The 26,439-nt window shown below is 42.3% G+C and overlaps 1 protein-coding gene across 1 annotated transcript in view; it reads left to right on the forward strand.

Annotated features, from left to right (window-relative positions):
* The first annotated feature begins 299 nt into the window (after positions 1 to 299).
* The window catches only part of ralgapb (Ral GTPase activating protein non-catalytic subunit beta), a 37,129-nt gene continuing 10,989 nt past the window's right edge, over positions 300 to 26,439 (forward strand). The window contains exons 1-21 of the mRNA XM_056272935.1: positions 300 to 415; positions 944 to 1,166; positions 1,491 to 1,693; positions 2,396 to 2,562; positions 3,917 to 4,103; positions 6,058 to 6,189; positions 7,196 to 7,374; positions 8,304 to 8,455; positions 9,137 to 9,371; positions 10,995 to 11,196; positions 11,865 to 12,032; positions 12,188 to 12,302; positions 14,389 to 14,536; positions 14,684 to 14,748; positions 14,853 to 14,997; positions 15,692 to 15,822; positions 16,341 to 16,523; positions 23,798 to 23,946; positions 25,453 to 25,640; positions 25,823 to 25,926; positions 26,112 to 26,264. Of these exons, the coding sequence (XP_056128910.1) occupies positions 990 to 1,166; positions 1,491 to 1,693; positions 2,396 to 2,562; positions 3,917 to 4,103; positions 6,058 to 6,189; positions 7,196 to 7,374; positions 8,304 to 8,455; positions 9,137 to 9,371; positions 10,995 to 11,196; positions 11,865 to 12,032; positions 12,188 to 12,302; positions 14,389 to 14,536; positions 14,684 to 14,748; positions 14,853 to 14,997; positions 15,692 to 15,822; positions 16,341 to 16,523; positions 23,798 to 23,946; positions 25,453 to 25,640; positions 25,823 to 25,926; positions 26,112 to 26,264 (3,183 nt within the window). The 5' untranslated portion in view covers positions 300 to 415; positions 944 to 989. The remainder of the gene's footprint in view (positions 416 to 943; positions 1,167 to 1,490; positions 1,694 to 2,395; positions 2,563 to 3,916; positions 4,104 to 6,057; positions 6,190 to 7,195; positions 7,375 to 8,303; positions 8,456 to 9,136; positions 9,372 to 10,994; positions 11,197 to 11,864; positions 12,033 to 12,187; positions 12,303 to 14,388; positions 14,537 to 14,683; positions 14,749 to 14,852; positions 14,998 to 15,691; positions 15,823 to 16,340; positions 16,524 to 23,797; positions 23,947 to 25,452; positions 25,641 to 25,822; positions 25,927 to 26,111; positions 26,265 to 26,439) is intronic.

The raw sequence follows: 26,439 nt of genomic DNA on the forward strand, positions 1-26,439 counted from the left end.
CATTTTACGTTATGTAAAGCGTATTTGAATACCCGGAAAAGCGCTCTATAAATTCAATGGATAATAATAATTATTATTATTTTATTATTATTACTGCTACTACCAAGATGAGGGAAGCAATCCTTTTTCCTCCGACTTGAAAGACGGTTATTTATTAAAATGTAGGGAGACTATATGGGCACAATCTGGGCAATTTCCCCGTCCAACCAGCAGTAGCACCACATTAGGGGGCGTCAACCAGCGGAATTTGTTTCCCCTCCTACAGCTAGCCGAAAGCTCTCCGTAAACCCTGCCGCATTACTCCAGCCTTGACGATGGGAAGATGGAGTCTGTCGTGATCTAAACGGTGATACGTGGACAAGCACAATTTAGGATTATTATAGCCTTGTTATGGTAACAGTTCCAGTCGGTTCAGGTAAAATTCTTGGTTACTTGGGTAGCTAGCTAACGCTAGCTTCGTTGCTATGTCAGCTAGTCCAGATGACAGCCAGTTTTGCTAAGCTAATGTCAGCGGACGAGCGTTAGCGACACCGAATCGCCCGTAACGTAGTTGGTATCAACTTTAATGGCATATGCGTTCCCCTCTCGCTGTTCTTTGTGTTTGACCACCGTTTTCCATTTTGGCCAGGTAGTCAGCCTGTTAAACTGTAAGCCAGTCAGCCGTCAATTTTGGCTAACGTCATTAGCCGAAGGGAAAGCTGTGATGATCTCGGCGATAGCTAGTGACCGCTAGCTTACGTTAGCGTTCTAATAGCCATTTCCTGGTTGTGATCCCAGAGGTCTTATTGACCTTACTTTTCAGCGACATTGTGCCTGGTTGACTGTTTTGCCAGACACGTTAAATCTTAAACAGAATAAAGCCGGGTACGGGGAAACAACGTAGTTAAAGCGCTGCTTTGAGCCTGCTTTAAGACAAACTGGATTTGTTTGTATGTCTCTGCAGGGGGAGGCAGGTGGTGTGAGTAGGGAGTGCAGCAAACATCAGCAGCATGTACTCTGAGTGGCGCTCGTTGCACCTGGTGGTGCAAAGTGACCAGGGCCACATTAGTGTCCTTCACACCTATCCTGCAGGTGTGGGCATGGAGGTGGCCAATGCTGTAGTCAAGCCACTGGGTACGGCTGTTAGCCCTGTGGCCACGGAAAACATCCTAAAGACAGACAAGGAGGTAAAGATGACAACCACTTTAATGTATTGTAATTGAAGTCCATGCGTGTATTGCAGCTTCTTAATGCCATGACATGAGGAAAGAGCACAGAGAGATTATTAACAAGGACAGGCAGTGCACATAGTTTGTTGTTGTCACTCGGTTAACATTCTCACTACCAGACATTTACTTGTAAAGACATGTCTTAAAATCATTGTTGTAAACAGTAGAAAGCACACAATCAGTATGAAATGCTCTCCTACAGCTATATGCCATACAACATTTTTTAACTCCTAATACACCTGAAACTCTCTTCGATTGATTTTATGCTCGTTATTTTTCTAGGTGAAGTGGACCATGGAGGTGCTGTGTTACGGGCTCACTCTACCCTTAGAGGGGGACACTGTTAAGCTGTGTGTGGATGTGTACACAGACTGGATGATGGCTCTGGTGTCTCCCAGGGACTCTATGCCTCTGCCCGTGGTCAAGGAACCCAATTTGTATGTTCAGACCATCCTCAAACATCTCTACAATGTCTTCCTACCCAGGTATGACAGATACAGAAAGAATATCTCTGACTGTTAATTAGCTAACTGATTCTGGGTTGTTCAGTTGGGTGGTTGTATAACATTATTTACTTAGTTATTTCATTAGCCTTGGTTTCCCTTCCCAGCCATTTTGCTGCTATTGTGTTTCTTATCTGTTGGTGGGTTTTAGTTCTACCTTTTTAAACGTCTTTACTTGTGCCTTTCACAATTGGACCCTTTAAGCCCTTACCCACTGTTGGAAGTTAACCGGCTTGAACTTAAGTTTTGCATTCTAATTTTGTTTCCGTTGGTGACAGCCTTGTCTTGGAGATAGTTCCTAGATCCTTTTAAAAGCAGCGGCAGGAGAACTAGTATTGTTTACTGTGCACAACAGTGCGACATGACAAGTGACATGGTTAAGGTGACTGTCACTTTTTGTGTCATATTTCCCAAGCTTTGTGGTTCTTGAAATACAATGGAAATAAAAAGAAAAACCTATACCAGAATTTCCACACGTTCTTAAATGTTCTAGATGCAGAAAGTTCCAGATTATGGTTAAGTTCTGACAGTGGGTAAGGGCTTTCTCTCTTACCCTCCAACCACCCTTTGGTGTATGTCATAGTTTCTGCCTTTCACTTTCATTCTCTTTTATCCCTTCTCTCTCCCCCTGTCCTTTGTTGTCGCTACCTTTCCACCACTCAATTGCCCCCTTTCTCACTCTAGGCCTGAGATGCACAGTTTGAACCACATCAGGCTGTGCCAGCAAGTTCTGACAGCAGTCCAGAAGCTGGCGAGAGAGTCAGTTTCCATGGTGAGGGAGACCTGGGAGGTGCTGCTGCTCTTCCTGCTCCGTGTTAATGACACACTACTAGCTCCACCGTCTATTGGAGGTAAGCCCACCTTGTAGGCCACAACCCCACTTTCTAAATTGATAATAATGGCTCTTTAACACGAACGATTTTCAAAGTTTAATAACTTTAAAAAAAAGAAAAGAAAAAAAGATACAGATCTGCCACTCCCTGAATGCTCCTAAAATTGCATATATTTGCATTAAAGTGAATTTTAGATCAATTGCAAAAAAAAAAGTTGTGATAAGATGTACCTAAAACAACCATGCGCGTCATGTCACTATTTATGACGTGTGTTGGTCGCATCATTTCCTTTGCCAAGTTCATTGCTCTGTCCTAGAAACACACTAGTGTTCTCCAGTGCAGAGAAATAGTCTAAACTTGATTTTTGGTGATTGCCAACATTTCTGGTTATAGATGCTATTTCAGATGAACCATGACTACCACCGAGGCATTGCAGTATTTACAGGCGTTGGACAGCGGCGGTTTTAAATTGTTTGAAAAATAGTATTAAAGTTGTTAAAATGTTAATGTTGGTGTCAGTTGTTTCTTAACAGACGTACTAACATATGTAATGCATTAATATCTCAACTGGGTATTTATCTTGACAGAATATGGAGTTTAAAAACCATGGGCGTTCTAGTGGTTTTTAAGTTCCGGTTGTTGTTTTGGACCGTTTCAATATTTATTTTTGGTTCTTTTTTTACATTTCACATTTTATAGGCCTTGTTACGTTTGTTAGATTAGCAATATGTGTTTTCTGTTCTGTTTTTCAGGTAATATTTTCACTTTTTCAGTTTTGCTATTCAAGTTCGACCATGTCTCTCGGAAGTTTAAATTGTTTAAAATAGTATTGTAGTTGTTAAAATATTATGTTTGGTGTCAGTCATTTCCTAACAGACATACTATCTATCATACGCAATGCATTAATATCTCAGTTGGGTATTTATCTTGACAGAATATAGTTTTAAAAACTGGCGGTCATGTTGACTGCCCATAGTCGTTTTAGGTAGGGGTGAAATCCCAGTCGTTCTAGTTTAAAAAGTATTCATGGTTAGGTGATTAGTTTTGGCTCCACCCTTCAAAACAGACTGAGATCTGTCTCATGTCATGAACAATCGCAAAATATGCCCACCATCAGGTTTATTTACTTCTTCTTAGCGATGGCTCTGATAAGAGTTGCATGATCATGTGACTAACTTCAGTCTTTTTTGTACAGACTTTTGTTAGTAGTTCTCCTGGTAACTGAATCTGTTGTGACAAAGGCATTTTTGCTCACAACATCAATCTATCTCAGTGACCAGTGTAGAATTTTTTTCAATGATGTTCAATGGACAATTGATATGTTTACTTTTTACACCCACCTGCTAACACTAATATGTTTCCCTGTGGTCAGTTGGGGTGGCAGAGAAACTGGCAGAGAAGCTGATGGCAGTATTGTTCGAGGTGTGGCTACTGGCATGTGCCCGCTGCTTCCCCACCCCACCATACTGGAAGACAGCGCGTGAGATGCTGGCAAATTGGAGACACCACCCTCCTGTGGTGGAGCAGTGGAGCAGAGTGGCTTGTGCCCTCACCTCCAGGTATTGATGACACTGGATGGCTCTGTGAAAAATTTTTTTTTTTTTATCTCTTATAATGCTCATCAGCTCAAAACTTTGGCTTCAAATTTTACATACAGACCACTTGAAAATTTTGATCGAGTTAGTGTTTGAAAAATATCTGGTAAAAGCTGATAGAGTATCTGGTGAAACAAGACTAGGTCAAAACCTAGTATATGGCTGGACTATGTATGGTCAGTGTTCGAAATTGTGGCCAATTTGATACAGGGATAGTCAGTAGTAATGTGTATAATGGGAATTCCTGGATATTAAATGTTCATCTGCAATTTTCTGTAGTGGTCCCAGTAATATTTGTTGTTAAAGTGTACTAAAGTAGCATATCACTTGACATGGTTAAGCTACATTCGAGTAATTAAAAAAAAAAGAAGGTATAAATGCAGATGAGAAAAAGAGAACAAATCTCTCTGACCAAGGCACTCCGTGTAATTAAAAATGTCTTTATTGAAACTTAGACATATCCAAAAAGGACCTATAAATGCAGTTGCAAGAAGAACAATACTTTCCACTAATATCTTGGGATGTTTGATTTAAAAGAGAACTGAGAACTTAATTACAATAGTTGTAGTTACAATTAAATTATCTGTTAACTCCCCTTCCTCTTTCATCTGTTTCTACCTGCGGATGTCTCTCGTTAAGAATCATTCTGTATTGACAGGCGAATGCACAAAAAATGGATTGTGGCCACTAATGGCACCATGAATTGCGCATCATTTGCAACTGCTATCTGCCCCATCTCCAGGTCTGATTCACCAAAGATATTGTGCTAATGATGTTACAGTACAAACATGGGCATTAAGTTTTGCAGCCGAGTGGAATTTGCCCTTGTTTTGCATCTGACTGCAATTATCTATGTGGCAAAGTATAAATGTTGGCTTTGCATCAAGAACACAGGAGGCAGGTTCAATGTCGCCCTCGATGTCATCAAGTATAGCAAGAATTGTTTGACCTGGCTACCTGTATCTGCGAATGATTTTGGTCTTGGTTAAATCAAAAAGTGATATTCTCCTTTGAAATAGCTGCTCAAGAGCACGCCTGGCATGACGATGCCTTTGCCTGGCTGCAATCGATGCTGCCATGATCACTGGAAAGACTGGGCGTGACACCCCTTATAAATGTGCTTCAGTTACCACCAACTCTCTGAAGACGCTAATAATTTTCACTCTTAACTGCATGTGGCTTTTAGCACTGGTGTTTGTGAATGGGACTTTTTTTTCTTTTTTTTTTTGCAGTGAAGCTCATTTGCATAGAAAATGGCCAATTTTGCGCCATATGTATGCATATTCCTAATTTAGATACGTGCAAATAGCACCAGAGCACCAAGACGCTATTTGCTTGGCAAAGCAGTTAAGAGTGCGTTTCAGTCTTTGCGGCTGCTTTGAGAACAACTCGGTTTCTTTTTTGTCTTATTTGTGCAGGTTTAGTGGACACAAAATACACGCAATCCTTTTGTGAATTTGCCAGTGAGTGTTTTGTCAAGAGTGGTTGTTATTTGGGGTGCTTTAGCTGTGCGTTCTCCCTCATGCCGCTCAGTGCTTGGCTGACCTATCGTGTAACTTCAGTGACGTTGTTGGTCACCTGATCCAGCAGCCCAATCATGTCAACATGATCACTCAGTCAGTCAGTAAGTCAGTCACCCAGCCAGTCAGTGACATTTGCGTTTGTAGGGCTGGCCCGCTGGCTGGTCCAGCCAAAAAAATAATTAGGTTAATACTTGAAATGCCTAAAAACAGGACTCTAGCAAGATTACTTGTCAATCAAAACTCTTCCTGAACTAATGTGTCGTTTCTGAACTGTTCCTTCCCAGCCATCCTTATATTAATTTTAAAGGACCTGTTTATCAGTTAAGGGTCTTTAAGGTCCAAAAATATCCAAGTATGATAATGTTTCACTATGTGTGTCTTTTCTTTCAATCCAGGCTGTTGCGTTTCACCCATGGCCCCTCCTTCCCTCCTTTTAAAGTTCCCGATGAAGATGCCAATTTGATCCCAGTGGAGATGGACAATGATTGTGTGGCACAGACTTGGTACCGCTTCCTCCACATGCTCAGGTATAGAGAGCGACAGTAATGTAGCAGTTTGGAGTCTTGTTACTTGCAGGGTTCATACAGTCATGAAAAACCCAGAAAAGTAAGTACATTTGAAAATACAGTTTCCAGGTCCTGGGAATCCGAGTAAAGCAGCAACATCTTTATTAAAAGTACAGTACAAAATATGACTTGCAAAAAAATTTGAGTTGCTTGTATGCGGTATTTGAAAATATGACCGACTTCTACATCATATTGTGCTAAAACGCACCTTTTAATTGGCAGTTCTAAAAATAGTTGCTATTGGCGATGGAAATCAAGCTAAAACTTATGGAGTAGTCATGGAAAAGTTCCATTAGTATAGGAATATATTAACTGAACTTGAAATTGAAGATAATCTAGCTCCAATCTTGTTCATCCTCATGGGCTGGATAAGCGTTTAGTATTTAAAGCATCGGAATAAGAAGTCCCTGGAGAGAGTTCATCTCATTCCCCGTCCAACTTTGATTGAAATTAAGTCTATGAACTCAAATCTTTTATCAACGCAAGAATATCACTTCAGGACAACGGCCCAATATAGTTTAAGAACTGAGAACCCCTGCAAGCTTTTAGATAGAAGCCACCTGGATCTTCTGTTGTGTTTTGTTGTTCAGGGTGGCACAGTGGCTCAGTGGTTAGCGTTGTTGCCTCACAGCAAGAAGGTCCTGGGTTCAAACCCCAGGCCGTCCCAGGTCCTTTCTGTGTGGAGTTTGCATGTTCTCCCCGTATCTGCGTGGGTTTCATCCTGGTACTCTGGTTTCCTCTCACCATCAAGACATGCATGTTAGGGTTAATACTCCTGTCTGTGCCCCTGAGCAAGGCAGTGGAAAGAAGAAATGGGAGTTTGTCCCCGAGTGCTGCAGCTGCCCACTGCTCCTGTACAATAGGATAGGTTAAATGCAGAGAACAAATCCATTGTAAGAATACAATTTGTTGTAAGAATACAATGTCAACTAAAGTGGCTTTCATTTTCTGATTTCGTTTTCTGCAGCAACCCGGTAGACCTGAGCAACCCGGCGATAGTGAGCACCACCCCAAAGTTCCAGGAGCAGTTCCTTAACTCCAGTGGCATCACCCATGAGGTGGTGCTCCACCCTTGTCTAAAGCAACTGCCGCAGATCTTCTTCAGGGCCATGAGGGGCATCAGCTGTCTAGTGGATGCCTTCTTGGGTAAGAGCATGTAGGGGTTAGAACTCAGTGGCGGGTCTTTTGGGAGGGATGTATTAGGAGTTATATTTATCCAGGTGCTATAGACCTAGAACATGTTTGAAAGCCAAGGATGGATCAGATTGAAATGGTAAAGCACATATTTAATGTTTGTGGTAGTGCCAGGAATCGGGTTCTCTGCTACAGCTGTCAGCTGCAGAAAGCAAAGTAGTGGATGCCTGTCAGGAGTATCTGCTCAATTATTTGATTAGAAACATGTCCTTGCATATTTTTTTCTGTACTTTATAGGTGTCTTTGTTGAAAAGAGAGACGTACGAGAGAAGGTGTTCTCTTTTTGTCCGGTGCTACTCTCTCATGGTACAAAGCCTCAGTCGACTCCCGTTATAAAAAGATTGGCATGTGGGACAGACTTTGCTTCTTGGTGGTGATGATGCCTAACACGTGGTGTTAAATTCTGATCTCAAACCAACCTCAAATTTATCAGATTTGCACACAAGTTAAATGTCAATTTATCAACAAGGTATCTGCAGCAGGCACTAATTTTAGGTATCTGAACAAAGTGGATAAATATGGGTGATTCATGTCTAACCTTGGTTGTGCAAAATTGCTGTGTGAAAGCTCTTGTGTGATTCTCATCAAAAATCTGAAATCGCCTTTTTTCCATCTCTCCTTTTTAACATTACAAATGGCAAAATATTCTACTCACCAAACCACAGTAATAAGTTCTTGCCTCTGAATGAGAGAGGGGGAAATCTGTTTTATTTATTCTTCATTGATTGTTTTCTAAGGTTGATCAATTCTTTTATTCCACCGAGGGAAAGAAACCATGTTGGAGAGATCTTGAGGGTGAACCTCAACTGGACAAATCCCACCACTGTCTGCCTTTTGCACTGTTGCCTCCAGTACATCTCATTTCACTCTCCTCTCAATAGGTATATCACGCCCCAGAGCTGACAGCGCCCCACCCACCCCAGTCAATAGACTGAGCATGTCCCCACCTCCCTCTGTCAACAACACCACACCCCCTCATAACCGCAAGCAAAGACACACTGTGGTCACCAAAACCACCAGCAAGAGTTCAACTGTGAGTTCCTGCGGGAAATGCAATAATCACTTTCAAAAATGCAAAATTAAGAACAGGTTTTAGTTCGGTCCTCTTCTAATATGGCCAAATGGAAACAATTTCCAGGTATTCGGGTGGCGTAGCGGTCTATTCCGTTGCCTACCAACATGGGGATCACCAGTTTGAATCCCCGTGTTACCCGCGGCTTGGTCGGGCGTCCCTACAGACACAATTTGCCGTGTTTGCGGGTGGGAAGCTGGATGTGCGTATGTGTCCTGGTCGTTGCACTGGCACTTGCTCTGGTCAGTCGGGGCGCCTGTTCAGGGGGGAGGGGGAACTGGGGGGAATAGCGTGAGCCTCCCATGCGCTACGTCCCCCTGGTGAAACTCCTCACAGTCAGGTGAAAAGAAGCGGCTGTCGACTCCAGATGTATCGGAGGAGGCATGTGGTAGTCTGAAGCCCTCCCCGGATCGGCAGAGTGGGGTGGAGCAGTGACTGGGACAGCGCCTAAGAGTGGGGTAATTGGCCAAGTGCAATTTGGGAGAAAAGGGGGGGAAAATCCAAAAAAGAAAAAGCTCTCCAGCTATCGCTTTATTTTTTGGACTAATACTCTGTAGGCCGTAAAGCATAGTTCATACTATTTATGTCTCCAGCCAAATTAAAAGTCATTTATTTATTCAGTTGTTTACCTCAACCCTATAGGGCAGTGGTGGGCAACCAACCAAGGGGTCCCAGCAGCAGCAACAGCAGCAGACGTCATCTTCCCCAACCCTACTCTCGAGCCCCAACCAGAGCAGCTGGGAGTCTCGGCCCCTGCCGGCCCCAGCCAGGCCAAAAGTCAACAGCATTCTAAACCTGTTTGGACAGTGGCTCTTTGACGCTGCTCTGGTCCACTGTAAGCTCCACAGTGGTCTCAGCCGAGACCCCAGCATGACTGGTAATGAGATAGCCTTAACCTGTCATTTAACAGCTCAGTTGCTATAATATTTTAGGCCAACATTTCATTTTTGCATGGGCGGGTGGGTGTTTGTTTTTGTGTTCATTAGTGTTTTATTAGTGTATTTGTGGAATGTGGAGTTATGTATGTTCACAGTGCCTGTGTTCTTTTGCTGTGTGATGTTCAGGATATCCTTTCATTTTTCTTTCTTTTCTTTTTTTTTTTACTTTGCTGTGCCTTTGTGGGAGTGGAGGGCTTGGTTAGAAGTGGGCTGGTGTGAGATATCAGTCTGATTCAGAAGTCAGTGACATTTGCCCAGTATTTAAACTCCGCTCGTACCACATAGAAGCTATAAATATGTGGTCTGCATAGTGAATAGGAGTCCCAAGATTTCACACAGCTTATTTTATTGACTTTATAACCATAGAATGCCTTGAAATGTAATATTGTCTGTAGAGGTGCTTAATGAAAACGTGGCATTTGGAAAGAAATTGGGCATATACGTATCACAGGCTTTCCATTTATTTTGTCTGTTATTGGTGTGGTGTCTTGCATGTGTTCGCCATGTCTGAGTGCTGTTCCAGTGGTTGAAGTGGGTTGAAGGTCATCCATTGAGGAGAACGAACAAAAAAAAAAATAACAGAAAACACACACACACACAATTCATGCCTTATATGAATTGACCCCACAAATATTGGATCTGCTTTGATTTTGTCTCTCTCCACTATTTCTGTTATCTTGCAGCCTCTTTTATCCAAATTCTCCTTTCTTATAAATCTTGTAAGTAGGAACGTCAGCTTTTTTTCCTCACTTGATTAGCAGTCGGTTCTTGACAAATTCCTGCTTTTCAGTTCATTTTCTTCATGATCATGATCATTGTCATTGTTATTTTTCTTCTTTTTATTCTGTACCAACCCCCTGTCATACAAACGTGTACCAGCGTCCTCTCAGCGATCTCTGATGGTGATGGAATGGAGTCACCAAGTCACCACTTGTCTTGACCATAACGTTTCAAATTTTTTCATTTATTTTATTTTTTTTGTTTTTGTCACACTAATCCTTATTATTTACCCCAGACCCTGCCCCCCCCCCCCCAAGTTCAGCATTGGTGTTTTGTTCCCTGTAATTTCCTTATGTTTTGTCAGTTCACTTGAGTTTGGATTTCATTGGTTTGGTGCCTCAATGCATGAAGTGAATGGTATGTACCTTGAGTGACAGTGATCTTATCACAACAGCGAGGGGGCTGACACAGGGATTTTGCATTGTGGTCTTGCATCTGGGAATGACTGTCACGGTTTTGATATAAACACATTATCCTTGCTGCGCTTTGTGTCAGTTATAGCTAGTGGCAAACTCTTTGTGTCAGAGGTCCCTTCTTTGTATGCTTGTTAATTGGTGTGAGTGTGCGTTTGCTGTCATTTAAGTCCTCGTCGTTCTTTGGTTTGAGCGTTGTTGTTTTTTTTTGTCTGCCTTATGATCTAATTATGTTTAAGGTCTTTTTACTTTGTTGCAACAGTGTGCATATACTGAAAATGTCTGAAAATGCCTCTGATTTTATACGTGCACACATACACGCTTCAATTCACGGTCCTTTCATTCTCTGTCTCTTCCTGCTTTCTTCAGCCATAGCCACTCAGGTGGGTCTGGAGCTCAGGAGGAAGGGCTCCCAGATGTCCACGGACTCCATGGTGTCCAACCCCATGTTTGATGCCAATGAGTTCCCAGAAAGCTACGAGGCAGGTCGAGCTGAGGCTTGTGGGACTCTCTGTCGCATCTTCTGCAGCAAGAAAACGGGGGAAGAAATTCTCCCTGTGTACCTGTCCAGGTAATGTGACTAAGCCAGTGTTTCCCACAGGATCTTTTATTTTTCTGGGGAAAGTTCCAACACAGGCATAAAGTTTTACTGATAAAACGCATGTAACATATCGCTTTTTGTCTGCCGACAAGATTTCCAGGAAAGGTAAAATAATAGTTGTAACCAGTCAGTTTTAGAGGGTCAGAGATGAAAATAGGCAGAATCACTGAGTTATCATACATTGTGAATGGGTGAATTTAGTCTTGTAGCATCTGAACACATGTATGAAATGGAAAATATGGTGCCATTTATTCATTAAAACTCTACATTCTGCAGCTTTAAGAGCAGAGTTGTTATTTCTTTTGAAAGAAGTCAACTTTATTTTGCCTGCTTTTTTTTTAGCTTTTACTCAGCAAGCTTAGTACTTCATTTTTACACACACACACACACACACGTCTCTTGGTGTCTCCATTCTAAGCTAGTGAAGCAAGCGTCAAAGCATCAGCTAAATTTCCACTGCAATTTGACACTCTTGTACTCCAATCTAATTGTTACTGGTTTATAAAAGTTGATGAACTATAAAATGAAAATAATTTATAGACTATGTTTGAAACTTTGCTCCTCATTGGCAACTTTCTGTAAATGCTTTTATTAATTTTCCATTGTGGTAAAAAGAGTTATTCTCCTTATTTGTGCAGGTTCTACATGGTCCTTATTCAGGGCCTGCAGATCTCTGAGTTCATTTGCAGACCGGTCCTGGCTTCCATCATCCTCAACTCTTCCTCTCTCTTCTGCTCTGATCTAAAAGGCATCAATGTTGTGGTGCCCTACTTCATAGCTGCTCTGGAGACCATTCTGCCAGATAGGTTAGGTTAAAATCCTGTTCTATCCTATTCACTAACACACATAGGCACAGTTTAAGTGTATTTGTAGCATTGTACAAAACCCATATAATGTCAAGGCATGAGTTGCCATACTTAGAAAAACTTCCTGTTCATTCAAGCTCTTCTTCCTCTTACAGAGAGCTCTCCAAGTTCAAGATGTATGTAAACCCCACTGACCTGAGGAGAGCCTCCATAAACATCCTGCTGGCCATGCTGCCCTTGCCACACCACTTTGGCAACATCAAATCAGAGGTTTTTACAGCTTTGCATCCCACCCTTCTTGTGATTAACAAAGTTTCAGATCCCATTGCAATGTTTTGATAATTAAATAACATTTTTTTTCTGCTATACCCTCATCTGTACAGGCAGTCCAGGTAATAGATAATGGATTGAAATGATGACTGTCACCTAGCGTGGAAGACATGTAATTTTATTTCTGCAGCCGTTAAAACTAAATTATGTTATTACAATGATTAGTCAATAACCTTATATCCCCATTGAATTTTTTGGCCTATGTTTGATCACAACAATGTCAGAGGTCTGGGTCTTATTGTTCTCATTTTCCATACAATAATAATTATTCTTTATATGTATGGCAGGAAGGAGTTACATTGTGTCTTTTTGGCTTTAGAGCAGTGTTTCCCAACCCAGTCCTCAAGGACCCCCTATCCTGCAGATTTTCTTTGCAACCCTGAATAGGTACCTGTTTGTAGTTATTCAACCAATCAGCAATGAATTATGCCAGATGTTGCACACCTTGCATAATTAAGTGCTGTGAGATGATTGGTTGAGTAAGTACAAGCAGGGCTACCTATGCAGGGTTACAATGAAAATCTGCAAGATAGGGGTTCCTTGAGGACTGGGTTGGGACACGCTGCTTTAGAGAAAGCATATGACAGGGTGCCAAGAGGAGGTGTGGTATTGTATGAGAAAGTCAAGAGTGGCAGAGAAGTATGTAGGAGTGGTGCAGGATATGTATGAGGGCAGTGTGACAGTGGTGAGGTGTGTAGTTGGAACAACAGATGGGTTCGAGGTGGGATTACATCAAGGATCGGCTCTGAGCCCTTTCTTGTTTGCGATAGTGATGGGCTGTTTGATGGACGACATCAGGCAGGAGTTTCTGTGGACTACGATGTTCACGGATGACATTGTGATCTGTAGCAAGAGTAGGGTGCAGGTTGAGGAGAGCCTGGAGAGGTGGAGGTATGCACTGGAGAGAAGAGGAATGAAAGTCAGTAGAAGCAAGATGGGATACCTATGCGTGAATGAGAGGGAGGACAGTGGAATGGTCAGGATGCAAGGAGTGGAGGTGACGAAGGCATATGAGTTTAAATATTTGGGGTCAACTGTTCAGAGTAACGGGGAGTACAGAAGAGAGGTGAAGAAGAGAGTGCAGGCAGGGTGGAGTGGGTGGAGAAGAGTGTCAGGAGTGATTTGCGACAAGGTACCAGCAAGAGTTGAAGGGAGAGTTTACAAGATGGTAGTGAGACCAGCTATGTTGTATGGTTTGGAGATGGTGGCACTGACGAAAAGACAGGAGGTGGAGCTGGAGGTGGCAGAGTTGAAGATGCTAAGATTTTCATCGGGAGTGACGAAGAAGGACAGGATTAGGAACGATTATATTAAGAGGGACAGCTCAGGTTGGACGGTTTGGATACAAAGCAAGAGAGGCAAGATTGAGATGGTTTGGACATGTCCAGAGGAGAGATGCTGGGTATATTGGGAGAAAGATGCTGAATATGGAGCTGCCAGGGAAAAGGAAAAGAGGAAGGCCAAAGAGGAGGTTTATGAATGTGGGGAGGGAGGACATGCAGGTGGCTGGCGTGACAGAGGAAGATGCAGAGGACAGGAAGAGATGGAAACGGATGATCTGCTGTGGCAACCCCCAATGGGAGCAGCCAAAAGTAGTAGTAGAAGTTGTAGTAGATATGTATGTATGGCAGGAAGGAGGTGAGTTGGAAAAAGCTCAATTTGGGCAACTGAAGCCAGTTAATCACTCAGCTATCTCTTAGCACGTCTTTATTTTGTAAACTAGTTATAGTTAACAGAATAGTTACAGTATCTTGGTTCAGTCAGACTTTTCCACACCTGTTGAACTCCAAGTTAGCCCCTCTGTTTTTCCACTGAGCACTTAAAAAGCTATGCCTCAACAATTTCATGCTAATCATTTTGTATATCTAAGACCTCTGAAGAATGTCCACACATGTCTAGGTTGTAGATTGGCAGGATGATTGGTGGTGGCGTGTCAACTTTTTGTCGGTATCATGAACATCTAAACTCGTACTTAAAGTTTGTAAACAGCTGGGGTGTTCACATTGTTTGGTGTTGTATGTTTTAGGTTTTGCTGGAAGGGAAATTCAATGAGGAAGACGGGTGTCCTCATGACCAGCCTGTGTCCTTCCTGTCTCTGAGACTACGTTTGGTCAACGTCTTAATAGGAGCCCTGCAGACTGAAACTGACCCCACCAACACACAACTCATCCTTGGTACCAACTTATGTGTTCTATTCATTTGTTTAATATTCATCACAGCTTGCCATTTTTGCTGACAAAGGCATGTTGAAGTCTCAGTGATGTCTAAAGTCTCTCAATGATAAAGTCTCTCAATGATGTACATCCTTTTCTTCCTTTTAGGGGCGATGCTGAATATCGTCCAGGACTCAGCGCTGTTGGAGTCCATAGGTGCACAGACTGAAACGGTAAGTCTTACATCATTGTTTAAACACACCCAACCCTAATTTTACTCCTCTCACTGCAGTAGGAGAGGGTGGACATCAAAATTGTCATGTTTTTTTGGCATTAGGGTAGTATAGATGGGAGTCACATGACTGTGAGGAGCCAGAACCATAGCCGTACCAGCAGTGGCATCAGTTTCACTAGTGGTGGCAGCACTGAGGCCACCAGCCCAGACTCTGAGCGTCCTGCCCAGGCTCTGCTTCGAGACTATGGTAAAAACACACAGGAAACTCACTAAGGCCTCAGCTGTTACACACTAACAAATGCTAGTGCTTTTTACTTAAGAACTTTTGAGCATCAATAACCCACTTTGATCAGACCAGGTAAAATAGTCTTGCTGGAAGATTCTTTGAAATAATTTCACAAGAATGAATATTTCACTGGAAGTGTGTGCAGAAAATATAACTAATCGAATGAATAAATGTGTTTTTCATAGCCAACGTGGTTAAAGTGGTATGCAAAGTTAAGAAGCGTTGGGTAAAATGTCTCTGTAGGTGATAGAAAAGCTTCAGAGGTTTGCTGTGATGCTGTGCCTTTGGATGCTAGTTTACCAGTGGGTAAAACTGGTCTTCTCGTTTGACTTTTCTAACTGATTTGTAGCAAGAGAAGTGTTGCCAAAATTAAAGTTAGTTCCTTATTCAATCACTGATTTACATACTTTTGTAATCTTTCATTGGATTGTTTTCATTTTGTGTGGTGATGAATTCCATTTCCATTCCTCTTCACATGCATGTACTAATTGCATGACAACTGTAGTAAAGAGCAACAGGGTTAGTGCACACATCTGGCAACCAAGATCCTAACAGCTGTCAGTACCCTAGCTCTGATGTTCTAGTCTTGTGTCCTCTGTCTTGCTCTGCTCTTTTCTTTGCGGTGGTTGGTATTTCGGGGTGTTATATGCTCTAGGTCTTTCAGATACAGCGGCAGGCCTGTTGGTGCGCAGCATCCACCTGGTCACCCAGAGGCTGAACTCCCAGTGGAGGCAGGACATGAGCATTTCACTGGCTGCTCTCGAGCTGCTGGCCGGACTGGCCAAGGTAAGGATACAGTGTCCAGATGCCTTCAAGACTCGTGTATCATATCTATATGTTCAGTCTTCACTAACTGGCTGACCTAGGCAAGATGAAACTACCAGCCCTCCATATCACTTAGCAAAAGCTAAGGTAATGGTAACAACAATATGTCAGCTTCTCTTAATACTACCTTTTGAGACCTGCCCAAGAATCCCTGGCGTTTTCTTTTTTAAAGGAGAGTGGGTAGTTCACTCAGCTTAATTTTTCTTTTTCCTTTTTTTTTTTTTAAATTAAGACAGTTGGAAAGCTGAGAGGGAGACATAATAGGAGATGGCTCCTGGATTTGATCCATGGCCAGCAGTTAACGTGTGTGACTTCAAAAGGGGTGGACAGTACCACATGACTGTCTCCAAGCATAGCAATGCAGGATTAGTCCAACCTATCACCTAGGCTTTGAGGAATCCTACCAAAATGGACATGATCTAGAGTTTCATATGAATGACCCATTTGGTAAAGGTTCTTTGCACTTGCGTGTTTCTCAGGTGAAGGCTGGTGTGGAATCTGCTGACCGCAAGCGTGCCGTCGGCTCTATATGTGGTTACATTGTGTACCAGTGTAGCCGCCCGGCTCCTCTCCAGTCCAGAGACCTCCACTCCATGATCGTTGCTGCCTTCCAGTTTCTTTGTGTGTGGCTCACAGAACATCCTGACATGCTGGATGAGAAAGTAAGTCCAAAATGTCAGTGTAAAGACTGATTTTTTTTCCCCTTCAATCAGGAACTCACCACATTGAGTTGGTTTCCTATAACCCTAAACACTGCTTATTAGTATTGGCGGCATTCCTCGTTGAAGCTGCTTGAAGCCACAAGGTTACCACAAATCACAATGTCATGTTCTACCTTGCAGCAAGGTGTTTTGTTTTTGTTAGAGTCATGAAATACTAAGTCACATAGGGCAGAAAGGTAGTGTTGCACTGGCCACTTAAGTTTGAAGCTTGAGGTTACACTGCTAACTATACCTCATGATGTAATAGTAAGGATTTTCCACGGGTGTCAGTGGGGAAAAAAACTTGACTATTACATCATGACTGGGATGTGGCCAGCAGTGCAACCTATTTGAAAGTTTCAACCAGAAGATGCCTGTGCAACACTATTTTTTTAGCCATTGTGTACACTCTTTAAAGGTACATTCAGTAAAAAGTTTTTCTTGTTACCACTATCAGCGACCAGAGGGAATTGTAACGTCAGCAAATTTATGCCCAGTCCCTTTAAGCAACATTGGCCCACAAATGACACAACTAATACTAATAAGATTTCACACTTTTATTAAGTTAACTAATGCAGAGATCCTGTAAAAATGTCAAGTGAAGAGATGATCTTGTTGTAAAATACTGATCAGTTTTAATAACGTATCACACATGGCTATGTATTTAATGACAATGCTGCTTAGCTATCCAACTTTTGCGTGGCCAGCTCGGCATTGGTTTCTATACCTTTTTTTTGTGCCACAGTTTTCATCCCCTCTCAAAGGTGATACCAGTGTCCAGGTAGCGTAGCAGTCTATTCCGTTGCCGGATCGAATCCCCGTTACCTCCAGCTTGGTTGGGCGTCTCTACAGACACAATTGGCCGTGTCTGCAAGTGGGAATCTGGATGTGGGTGTGTGTCCTGGTTGCCTCCTCTGGTTGGTCAGGGCACCTGTTCAGGGGGGAGGGGGAACTGGGGGGAATAGCATGATCCTCCCACGTGCTACATCCCCCTGGTGAAACTCCTCACTGTCAGGTGAAAAGAAGCGGCTGGCGGCTCCACATGTATCAAAGGAGACGTGTGGTAGTCTGCAGCCCTCCCCGGCTCGGCAGAGGGGGTGGAGCAGTGACCAGGACAGCTCAGAAGAGTATGGTAATTGGCCGGATACAATTGGAGAGAAAAGGGGGGGGGGTGATACCTGTATTTATTTAACTTTTGCAGTGTCATTCATGTAATTTTTTGCAGGATGACAAGGCTTTTTGATTCTTAGAGTTGTATTGCAAAGCTGGCTCCTCCACATTGGTATGTTGAAGCATACCAGTTAGATGAATGTCTGGGGACCCGTAGTTGTGTGGTGGAGGTCATTTGATTTCTAAAGGGCCCAGAGCCCTCGAGTGGTTTGTTTACCAAAATAAAGACTCTGTGCTGGAACGCAGGTTTTGAATGCTAGAAACCTCAGCACCTAGCAAAGCTATTTTTTGCAATTGGTATTCATCGACAACTCTTCCCAACCCCTTGATACATGATTGTCATTTTAATGCAGTGCTTCAAAATTTTACTAGAAGTGCCTATAACTTAAAAGTAGATACAGGAGGACTTCCGGTAAGATGGCGACTTGAATAGCAGCACAACTTTCTGCCTCGCAAGTTGGCTAAAATAAATCCTCTAAAACACTAAACTCGACGCAAAAAAAGGAGAAATGAGAAGAGGAGGTAATTCGAATAAAGGTAGCCGTACAATCCAAAAGGGTAACGCACCAGATACACAGGGAGCGAAGAAACAGTCGGAGCAAGGTAATAGCAAACACGAGGTAGAAGAAGCTACAATGGCGGCGGCCACAGCTGAGACATTGCGTGCCGGATTAGCAGCTATCGCTAAAGAGATACAAGAATTCAAACAAGAGCTACGAGGGTAAATTTGCCAGACTCAAAGATGAGGTGAAAAGGGAAGTGAAGGAAGAGATTGCTTGCTTCCGAGAAGAGAGGACACAGAAGTTTGCAGAGAGCAACGGCGAAATACAGGCGCAGAAAGCGCACATGCGTGAAGCCCAGAAGCGCATAGCCGAGCTAGAGGAATGGCAGGCGGACTCGACAGAACTGCTGATGGACATGTCGACCCAAACGTGCAAGATGCAAGAAAAAATAATGGACCTGGAAGGGAGGTCAAGGAGGAACAATATTCGAATCTTTGGTGTGCCAGAGGAGACGGAGGGAGGCTCCATTACCCAGTACGTGGAACAACTCTTGAATACTCAACTTGACTTAGAAGAAGGGACCAATCTCCAGATACAAAGAGCTCACAGAGCCCTCGCTCAAAAAACCCCTCCGACAGCTCCCCCCAGGTCAATAGTGGTGAACTTTCAACAGTTTGATATAAAAGAAATGATTCTCAAGAAAGCATGGAAAAAGAATAAGATAGAGATAGGGGACAAACGTATTTACTTTGATCACGATTACGCAGCTGAAGTGGTCCGGAAAAGAAAATCATATTTGGGCATTAAGAAAGTGCTCAAGGGTAAAGGAATTCGTTTCCAGACACCCCTCGCCAAAATAAGGATCCACTGGAACAACGGAACGAAGACATACGACAATGCCAGGGAAGCTGCGATGGACATGAAGACGAGAGGCTGCGACATCGAGATACCAGACGATGACACGGCAACCACGGCCACAGAGCAGGTGGAGGCGACTGGGACGCGAGCAGGGTGGCAACGAGTCCAAGGCGCGAAAGGAAGACGTGAAGCTGCACAGCGAGCGAAAGAGAAGCTCCAGGCCTATCAGAGAAAGTAGGATTGGTATCGTTCTGACTGAGTTGAGCTCCATTATATTGGACATGCCTAGACAAGGCTGTAGGCTTATCCCATGTGATGGGCAAAATGTCAAGTCTAGAGTGGGGCCCTTTCTGAAAAGGATTTCCCCTTCACCTACCAACGGGGACTCGGGGTGGTTAGGCCCCTTTAGTTGGAAGTTATTTTTGTTGTTGATTAATGTGTTTTATATTTGTAGTTTTTTTGTATGGAGCTCTGTGGGAATATATGGAAAAAGAGTATCAAGATGTCTAGATGGTTCACACTACTAAAATAATGTCGCTGAATGTTAATGGTCTAAATATGTTAAAGAAGAGGGAAAAGGTTATGATTAAGCTAAAAAAGGAGGATGTACAAATCATATTCCTCCAAGAGACCCATTTAACACAGATAGAGCATGGGAAACTTAAGAAATATGGGTACAGACATTCATATTATAGCTCCTACAAGGAAGGGCGCAGGAGAGGTGTTGCAATTTTAATATCAAACAAAACTCAATTCGATTATGATAGGGAGATTGGAGACAAGGAGGGGAGATATATTATAGTGAAGGGGAGGTTAGAGAACAAACCAGTGACATTGGTAAATATATACGCTCCTCCTGAAAGTGATAAAAGATTTTTTTAAATCTTTGTTTGATGAGATAGCAAACGAGTCAGAGGGGGTCTTAATTTGTGGGGGAGATTTGAATGTCGTTTTGAATCACAAAATGGATACGACCAGTATCAAAAGGACTAAAACACAGGTCACTCGATTTGTAAATATATCACTGGAAGAGATGGGGATGGATGATGTGTGGAGACAATTACACCCTCAGGAAAAAGACTATACACATTACCCAGCTGTACATAAAGTTCATTCAAGGATAGACTATTTCCTTATGAGCAAAGACGATATTTACAGAGTAAAGGAGTGTGGGATTGGAGGGGCGGATATCTCAGATCACAATCCAGTATATTTAGAAATTAATTTGAATTGTAGAAAGCGAAATACGGTTTGGAGGTTTAATGTGGGTCTACTGAATAGTGAGCAGAGTAAGATTATGTTAAAGGCGGATATTCGGACATATCTTGAAGAAAACAGCAATGGGGAAGTAGACCCAACGATATTTTGGGATGCCATGAAGGCGGTCATCAGGGGAAAGTTAATAGCGCATTCAGCATTGATCAAAAAGGCAAGATCAATTATATCCAGAAAGAATACGGACAGGTTAAGAGAAATGGAGAGGGAATACCATACTGCGGGAAACCCCGTGGTGTTGGAGCAAATCAAATTGGCTAAGTCAGACATTAATAAAGAACTGTTAGATGAAGTTAAGAAAAAAAGCTTGTTTCTCAAACAAAGATATTATGAAACAGGCCCGCGCGCAACTAAACTGTTGGCAAAACGTATTCGCAAACAGCAAGCAGTTGGCCATATACATAAGATCAGAGACCCCCATTCAAATGAGTTAACGAATATACCAGAAAGCATAGAGGACATATTTTTGGGATATTATAAAGAGTTATATTCACAACCCACACCTGCATCCGAAGCGGAAATTAATACCTTTTTGAATTCATTAGATTTACCCTCAATTGGACGGCTCCAAAATGACAAATTAACAGCTGACATCAAGATGGAAGAGGTGATAGATGCAATAAATTCTTTGAAAAACAATAGAAGCCCGGGCAGCGATGGATACCCTGCAGAATGGTACAAAGTGTTTAGGGAAGAGCTGGCATCGATACTTCTGAGATCCTTCAATTGGACACTTCACAATAATAAGATACCACCATCATGGTCAGAGGCAATAATCACAGTCATTCCAAAACCGGGAAAGGATAAAGAATATTGTGGGAGCTACAGACCTATTTCATTATTAAATGTAGATTATAAAATATATACGACAATTATCTCCAAAAGGTTAAACTCATTCATAGGTGATTTGATAGATGAAGATCAAACAGGATTCATGAGAGAAAGACAAACGCATGATAATATCAGAAGGACATTGCATATTGTTGATCAAGCGAGTAAGAGAAAACAAGCTACACTATTAGTAAGTTTAGATGCAGAAAAAGCATTCGATCGGGTGTCTTGGAATTTTTTGTATGCAGTATTGGAACGACTAGGGTTCAGCAATAAGTCAATACAGTGTATTAAAACATTATATCAACAACCTAATGCTCGGATTAAAATAAACGGGAGTTTAACGAACAAGTTCATTTTGCAGAGGTCGACAAGACAAGGATGCTGTTTGTCTCCGACACTTCGCGTTATTCATTGAGCCTTTAGCGGAGGCCATTCGCCAAAATGAAGGAATTAATGGAGTGACAGTGAATGGCACTGTCCACAAGGTGGGGCTATTTGCTGATGATGTCACAGCCTATCTTGAGCAACCACATGCATCACTCCCTCAACTAATGAAGCTACTAGAACTATATGGCCATTTATCTGGATATAAAATTAACATCTCAAAAACACAGGTGCTAGTTCTCAATTATACTCCAACCACAGAATTCAAGGGAAAATTTGACTTTAATTGCAATCTAAACAAAATCAAATATTTGGGAATTTACATTACCAAGGAATTGTCTAAATTACATAAAGCAAATTACGGCAAGATCAACGATGTGATGCAAAACGATATTGATAGATGGCCCACTCTGCCACTTGACTTCAGCTCAAGAATTGAGACAGTTAGAATGAATATTCTACCAAGGCTTCTTTACCTATTCCAATCGTTGCCTGTAGAGGTGACTCAAGCTCAATTTGATAGGTGGGATAGGACAATATCTAGATTTATTTGGGGAGGGAAGAAGCCCAGAGTAAGGTATGAAACTCTCCAACTCTCAAAGGAAAAGGGAGGTATGGGTTTACCAAATCTAAAAGAATATTTCAAAGCTGCCCAGCTGAGATATGCTGTTGACTGGTGTAGGCAAGATTACATGGCCAAGTGGAAAGTCATGGAAAGGGAATATGGTGGGTACCCTATCCAGAATATTTTAGGGGATAAAGAAGTATACAAGAAAACAAAAACCCACATGGATTCAGTCACATTATTTACACTGGAGTTATGGTTTAAATTGATTAAAATCAACAAATTACAAGATGAGATACAGTTATTGAGATGGGTAGCATATGATGGAGACTTTACTCCAGCGAGGCATGACACAGTTTTTAAACTGTGGGTTAACTGGGGAATCACTGCATGGTGCACTCTAGAGGAAAAAGGGGAGATGGAGAGTTTTCAGGGTATGAAAGACAAGTTTGATTTGGAAAATCATGACTTCTTTAGATATTTACAATTAAGGGATTATTACAACAAACGTATCAGGAGAGGACCCTCCATGGAGGTGAACAGTGTGATTCAAATTATAATCAACGCATATAAAGGGAGAAAATCTAGGACTATATCTGTACTATATCAAGCTCTCACAACTAATAAACACTCAACTACATATATAAAAGAAAAATGGGAATTAGAATTTGGCACAGAAATTACAGAGGAGGACTGGCAGAATATGTGGAAAGTTCATCAATCCTCCACTAGTTCGCGGGTATGGAGGGAATTCTCCTGGAAAAATCTGATACGTTTTTTTACTACACCAAAAATCAAAAATAGATACTCCAGCACCAAACTGTCATGCTGGAGGAAATGTGGAACAGAGGATGTAGACCACTCGCATATATTTTGGAAATGTAATAAGCTAGCGATGTTTTGGGAGATGGTTCATGATGTAATACAAAAGGTACTTGGATATGACTTCCCTAAGAGCTATATGACCCTCTATTTCTGTAATTTTAAAAACGACGATATAGGGTCAAGTGATAGATGTTTGGTTAAGATACTGCTGATTGCAGCTAAGAAGGCAATCACAAGAAAATGGTGCCAGGTGGACGCCCCCACACAAGGACAATGGATGGAAATAGTGGAAGACATTCATACAATGGAAAAACTGACTCATCGATTGAGACTTACAGTACCTCGGAAGGAAGACCAGTGGAAGAAATGGACATGGTTTAAGGAGCAAACACGCGACAACATAATTCATGACAACACTTAAGACTGGAAAGTTAGACCCACAGGAAGCTCATGTAGTTCATTTTTTTGTGTGTTTTTTTTGTTTGTTTGTTTTGAGTTGCCCTGTTGGGCTTGTGTGCAAGTAAATGTAGATAATTCAATGTTTACTTCTGAATACGGATGCCATGTTTGTATTGACCTAAAAACTTCAATAAAAACTAAAGTGATAAAAAAAGTAGATACAGGAGCATTTCCCTAGCGTTATGAAAAAATGCCTTTTAGAAGAAAAGACAGAATCAGATTTTAAGGTGAAGGACTTTCTTACATAAGAACAAACAAAAATCTGGTTTCGTTTTTGAGATATTCATGATTTTGTTGCAAATAAGAGGCTAGAGTCATATGGTTGATCACTGTATCCTGGTTATTTGTTTTTTTTTCATCAGGACTGTTTAGTAGAGGTGTTGGAGATCGTGGAGCTGGGAATTTCAGGTAGCAAGTCCCGACAAGAACAGGAAGTCCGGCATAAAGGTGAGAAGGAGCACAACCCAGCCTCCATGAGGGTGAAGGATGCTGCTGAGGCCACGCTATCCTGGTGAGTTTCATAATTTCATTCAAAATGTGACACTCTTGTGGCGTTTTGAATGACATAGTTTACATGTGCAGACGTTTACTTCAGTATTGGGGACCAGACCAAAACGTTATCATGTAAGCACAGGAGTCGGGTATGGGGCACTTTTAAAAGTAGATGTAAATGGGTGGAAAAAAACCCCAAAACAAAACAGGATATAGGCAAAAAATCAGAACATCAAGATCTGCAGTGTAAACTGCAGATTTTGTTCAGGTGCAGCCCATCTGAACAAGATCTGCTTGTTCAGATGGGCCCATGTTCAGATGCAGCCCAAGAATATGTCCCACTTTTGTATCACATCAGTACCTCCCCATTTTGGGGCACTTCCTTCCTGTCCCATAAAATCCAAATTCAGCCGTTAACTGTTTGGATCAATATGCTCTTTTATACTACCAGTTGCAAGTACACAAAAAGTGCTGACTGTCAAGGGAGCCACAATATATGAAAATGTTATGACTTGATGCATGCTCAATAATCCAGGTAAGGAAATCCCAGAAAGTTGAGTCAATTCATCTGGACACAACGTTTAGTGGGAGAAACGTTTCATCACTCATCTAAGTGACTTGGTCAGTCTCGGCTGACTGCGGGTATCTCCACCCTTACAAACGGCACAGTTGCATAATGACCAAAACCAGCACAGTTGCATCACAACCGAAACTAGCGAATATATGCAAATTGCCGTGACCATTAATTAGAGTTAAAATGGCCACATGTACAATTCCCTGATTGTACACTCAGCCATTTTAACTCTAATTAATTGTCACGGCAATTTGCATATGATACTGATAGTTGGTTTTGGTCATTACGCAATTGTGCTGTTTATAAGGGTGGGGGTACCTGCAGTCAGCTGAGACTGACGAAGTCACTTAGATTAGTGATGAAACAGTTCTCCAACTAAACGTTGTGTCCAGATCAGCTGATTAAATGAATGGATGGAACAGGCTCACAGAATTGCAATAAGTAGTTTAACAAATGTGATGCTGATAAACACACAACTACATTTCCTTGCCTTCCTGAAATAGAGATTTGCAGGGGGAAGAAGTAATTTTGTAATGCATAGATTTAGTCACTACAGTATCAAATGTCTACTTGTCATTCCCCCGATTTTACCTGCCAGTGGTGAAATATGCCTCCAACTACAGGTGAAAGGGTGTTGTTGTTTCGACACGACTTTGACAGTGGCTTTCATTCCTATGACGCTTTTGAGAAACAGTTCTCCTGCTAAAGGAAGTTCTACCAGTGGTACTTATGACCATAGTTAGACAGCAGTGCTTTGGGGAGTGTACTCCTGGGTTCCTGGTGGTAACATGTCATTAGTGAGTTAGCATGAGCGCATTGCCACCGCAGCAAGTAGTCAGCAGAGAGTGATATTTGCAGCTCTGCTGCTATAAACTGGGTAGATAGGTTATACCCACTGGCCCACTTTCTGTACATTAATGTCCCTACTTCTATCCCTGTGATGTTCCTTAGTATTATGCAGGTGTTGGGGGCCTTCCCATCCCCCAGTGGGCCAGCCTCCACCTGCAGCCTGCTGAATGAGGACACCCTCATTCGCTATGCAAGGCTCAGCTCCACAGGCGCTAGCAACTTCCGCTACTTTGTCCTGGACAACTCCGTTATCCTGGCCATGTTGGAGCAGCCACTAGGCAATGAGCAGAGTGAGTGTAGCACTTTCAGATCCTTCTTTTGTTCTACTTAATTTTATCAGATTATGAGAGTTGTAACTGAAGTGCCTTAGCTGAAGTTACACCAAACCCGCCTCCAAATTTGACATTCAATTCCCTTTGTACTAACAGACCTGAGCCTTGAGATAAGACTGTGATGCCTCTCTTCTTTGCAGATCCCAGTCCGTCAGTGACAGTTCTGATCCGTGGGACGGCTGGCAGACATGCCTGGACAATGCAGCTCTTCCACCAACCCAGAGGCGCACGGGCTAACCAAAGGGTTAGATCACATAGACTAAAGTCCTACATCAACAAAAGCCCTAACATTTGAATAATATAGTTTCAGAAGTGTTAAGAAATAGATGTTGGCTCTGTAGGCCCTCACAGCATGTGACTTCATGTCCTTCTGCTCACCGACACTAAACTCTTTCATTTTCTGCCCTCTTTCCTCCTCCCATACAGCAGGTGTTTGTTCCTGAGGGCCGCCCGGCGCCCAACAACGAGGTGGGAATCAAGTACAACGTCAAGCAGAGGCCTTTCCCTGAAGAGGTGGATAAGATCCCCCTGGTTAAAGCTGACGTCAGTATCCCTGACTTGGATGACATTGTCAACAAGGAGGTCAGGATTATTATTTCTCATTAACCCCCTCACGAGGTGACTCTTATATTCCCAATATTCCTCTAACTTTGCAGTTAAACTCCTACAGGGTTGTACTGGAAGAAGATTGATTTCACAGTCTGAAATAGGGTCAAGCATTAAATGTATTATTCACGTAAATTCAGGTGTGTTGTAT

The sequence above is a fragment of the Lampris incognitus genome, chromosome 2, assembly GCF_029633865.1.
Source record: "Lampris incognitus isolate fLamInc1 chromosome 2, fLamInc1.hap2, whole genome shotgun sequence".
Classification (NCBI taxonomy): domain Eukaryota; kingdom Metazoa; phylum Chordata; class Actinopteri; order Lampriformes; family Lampridae; genus Lampris; species Lampris incognitus.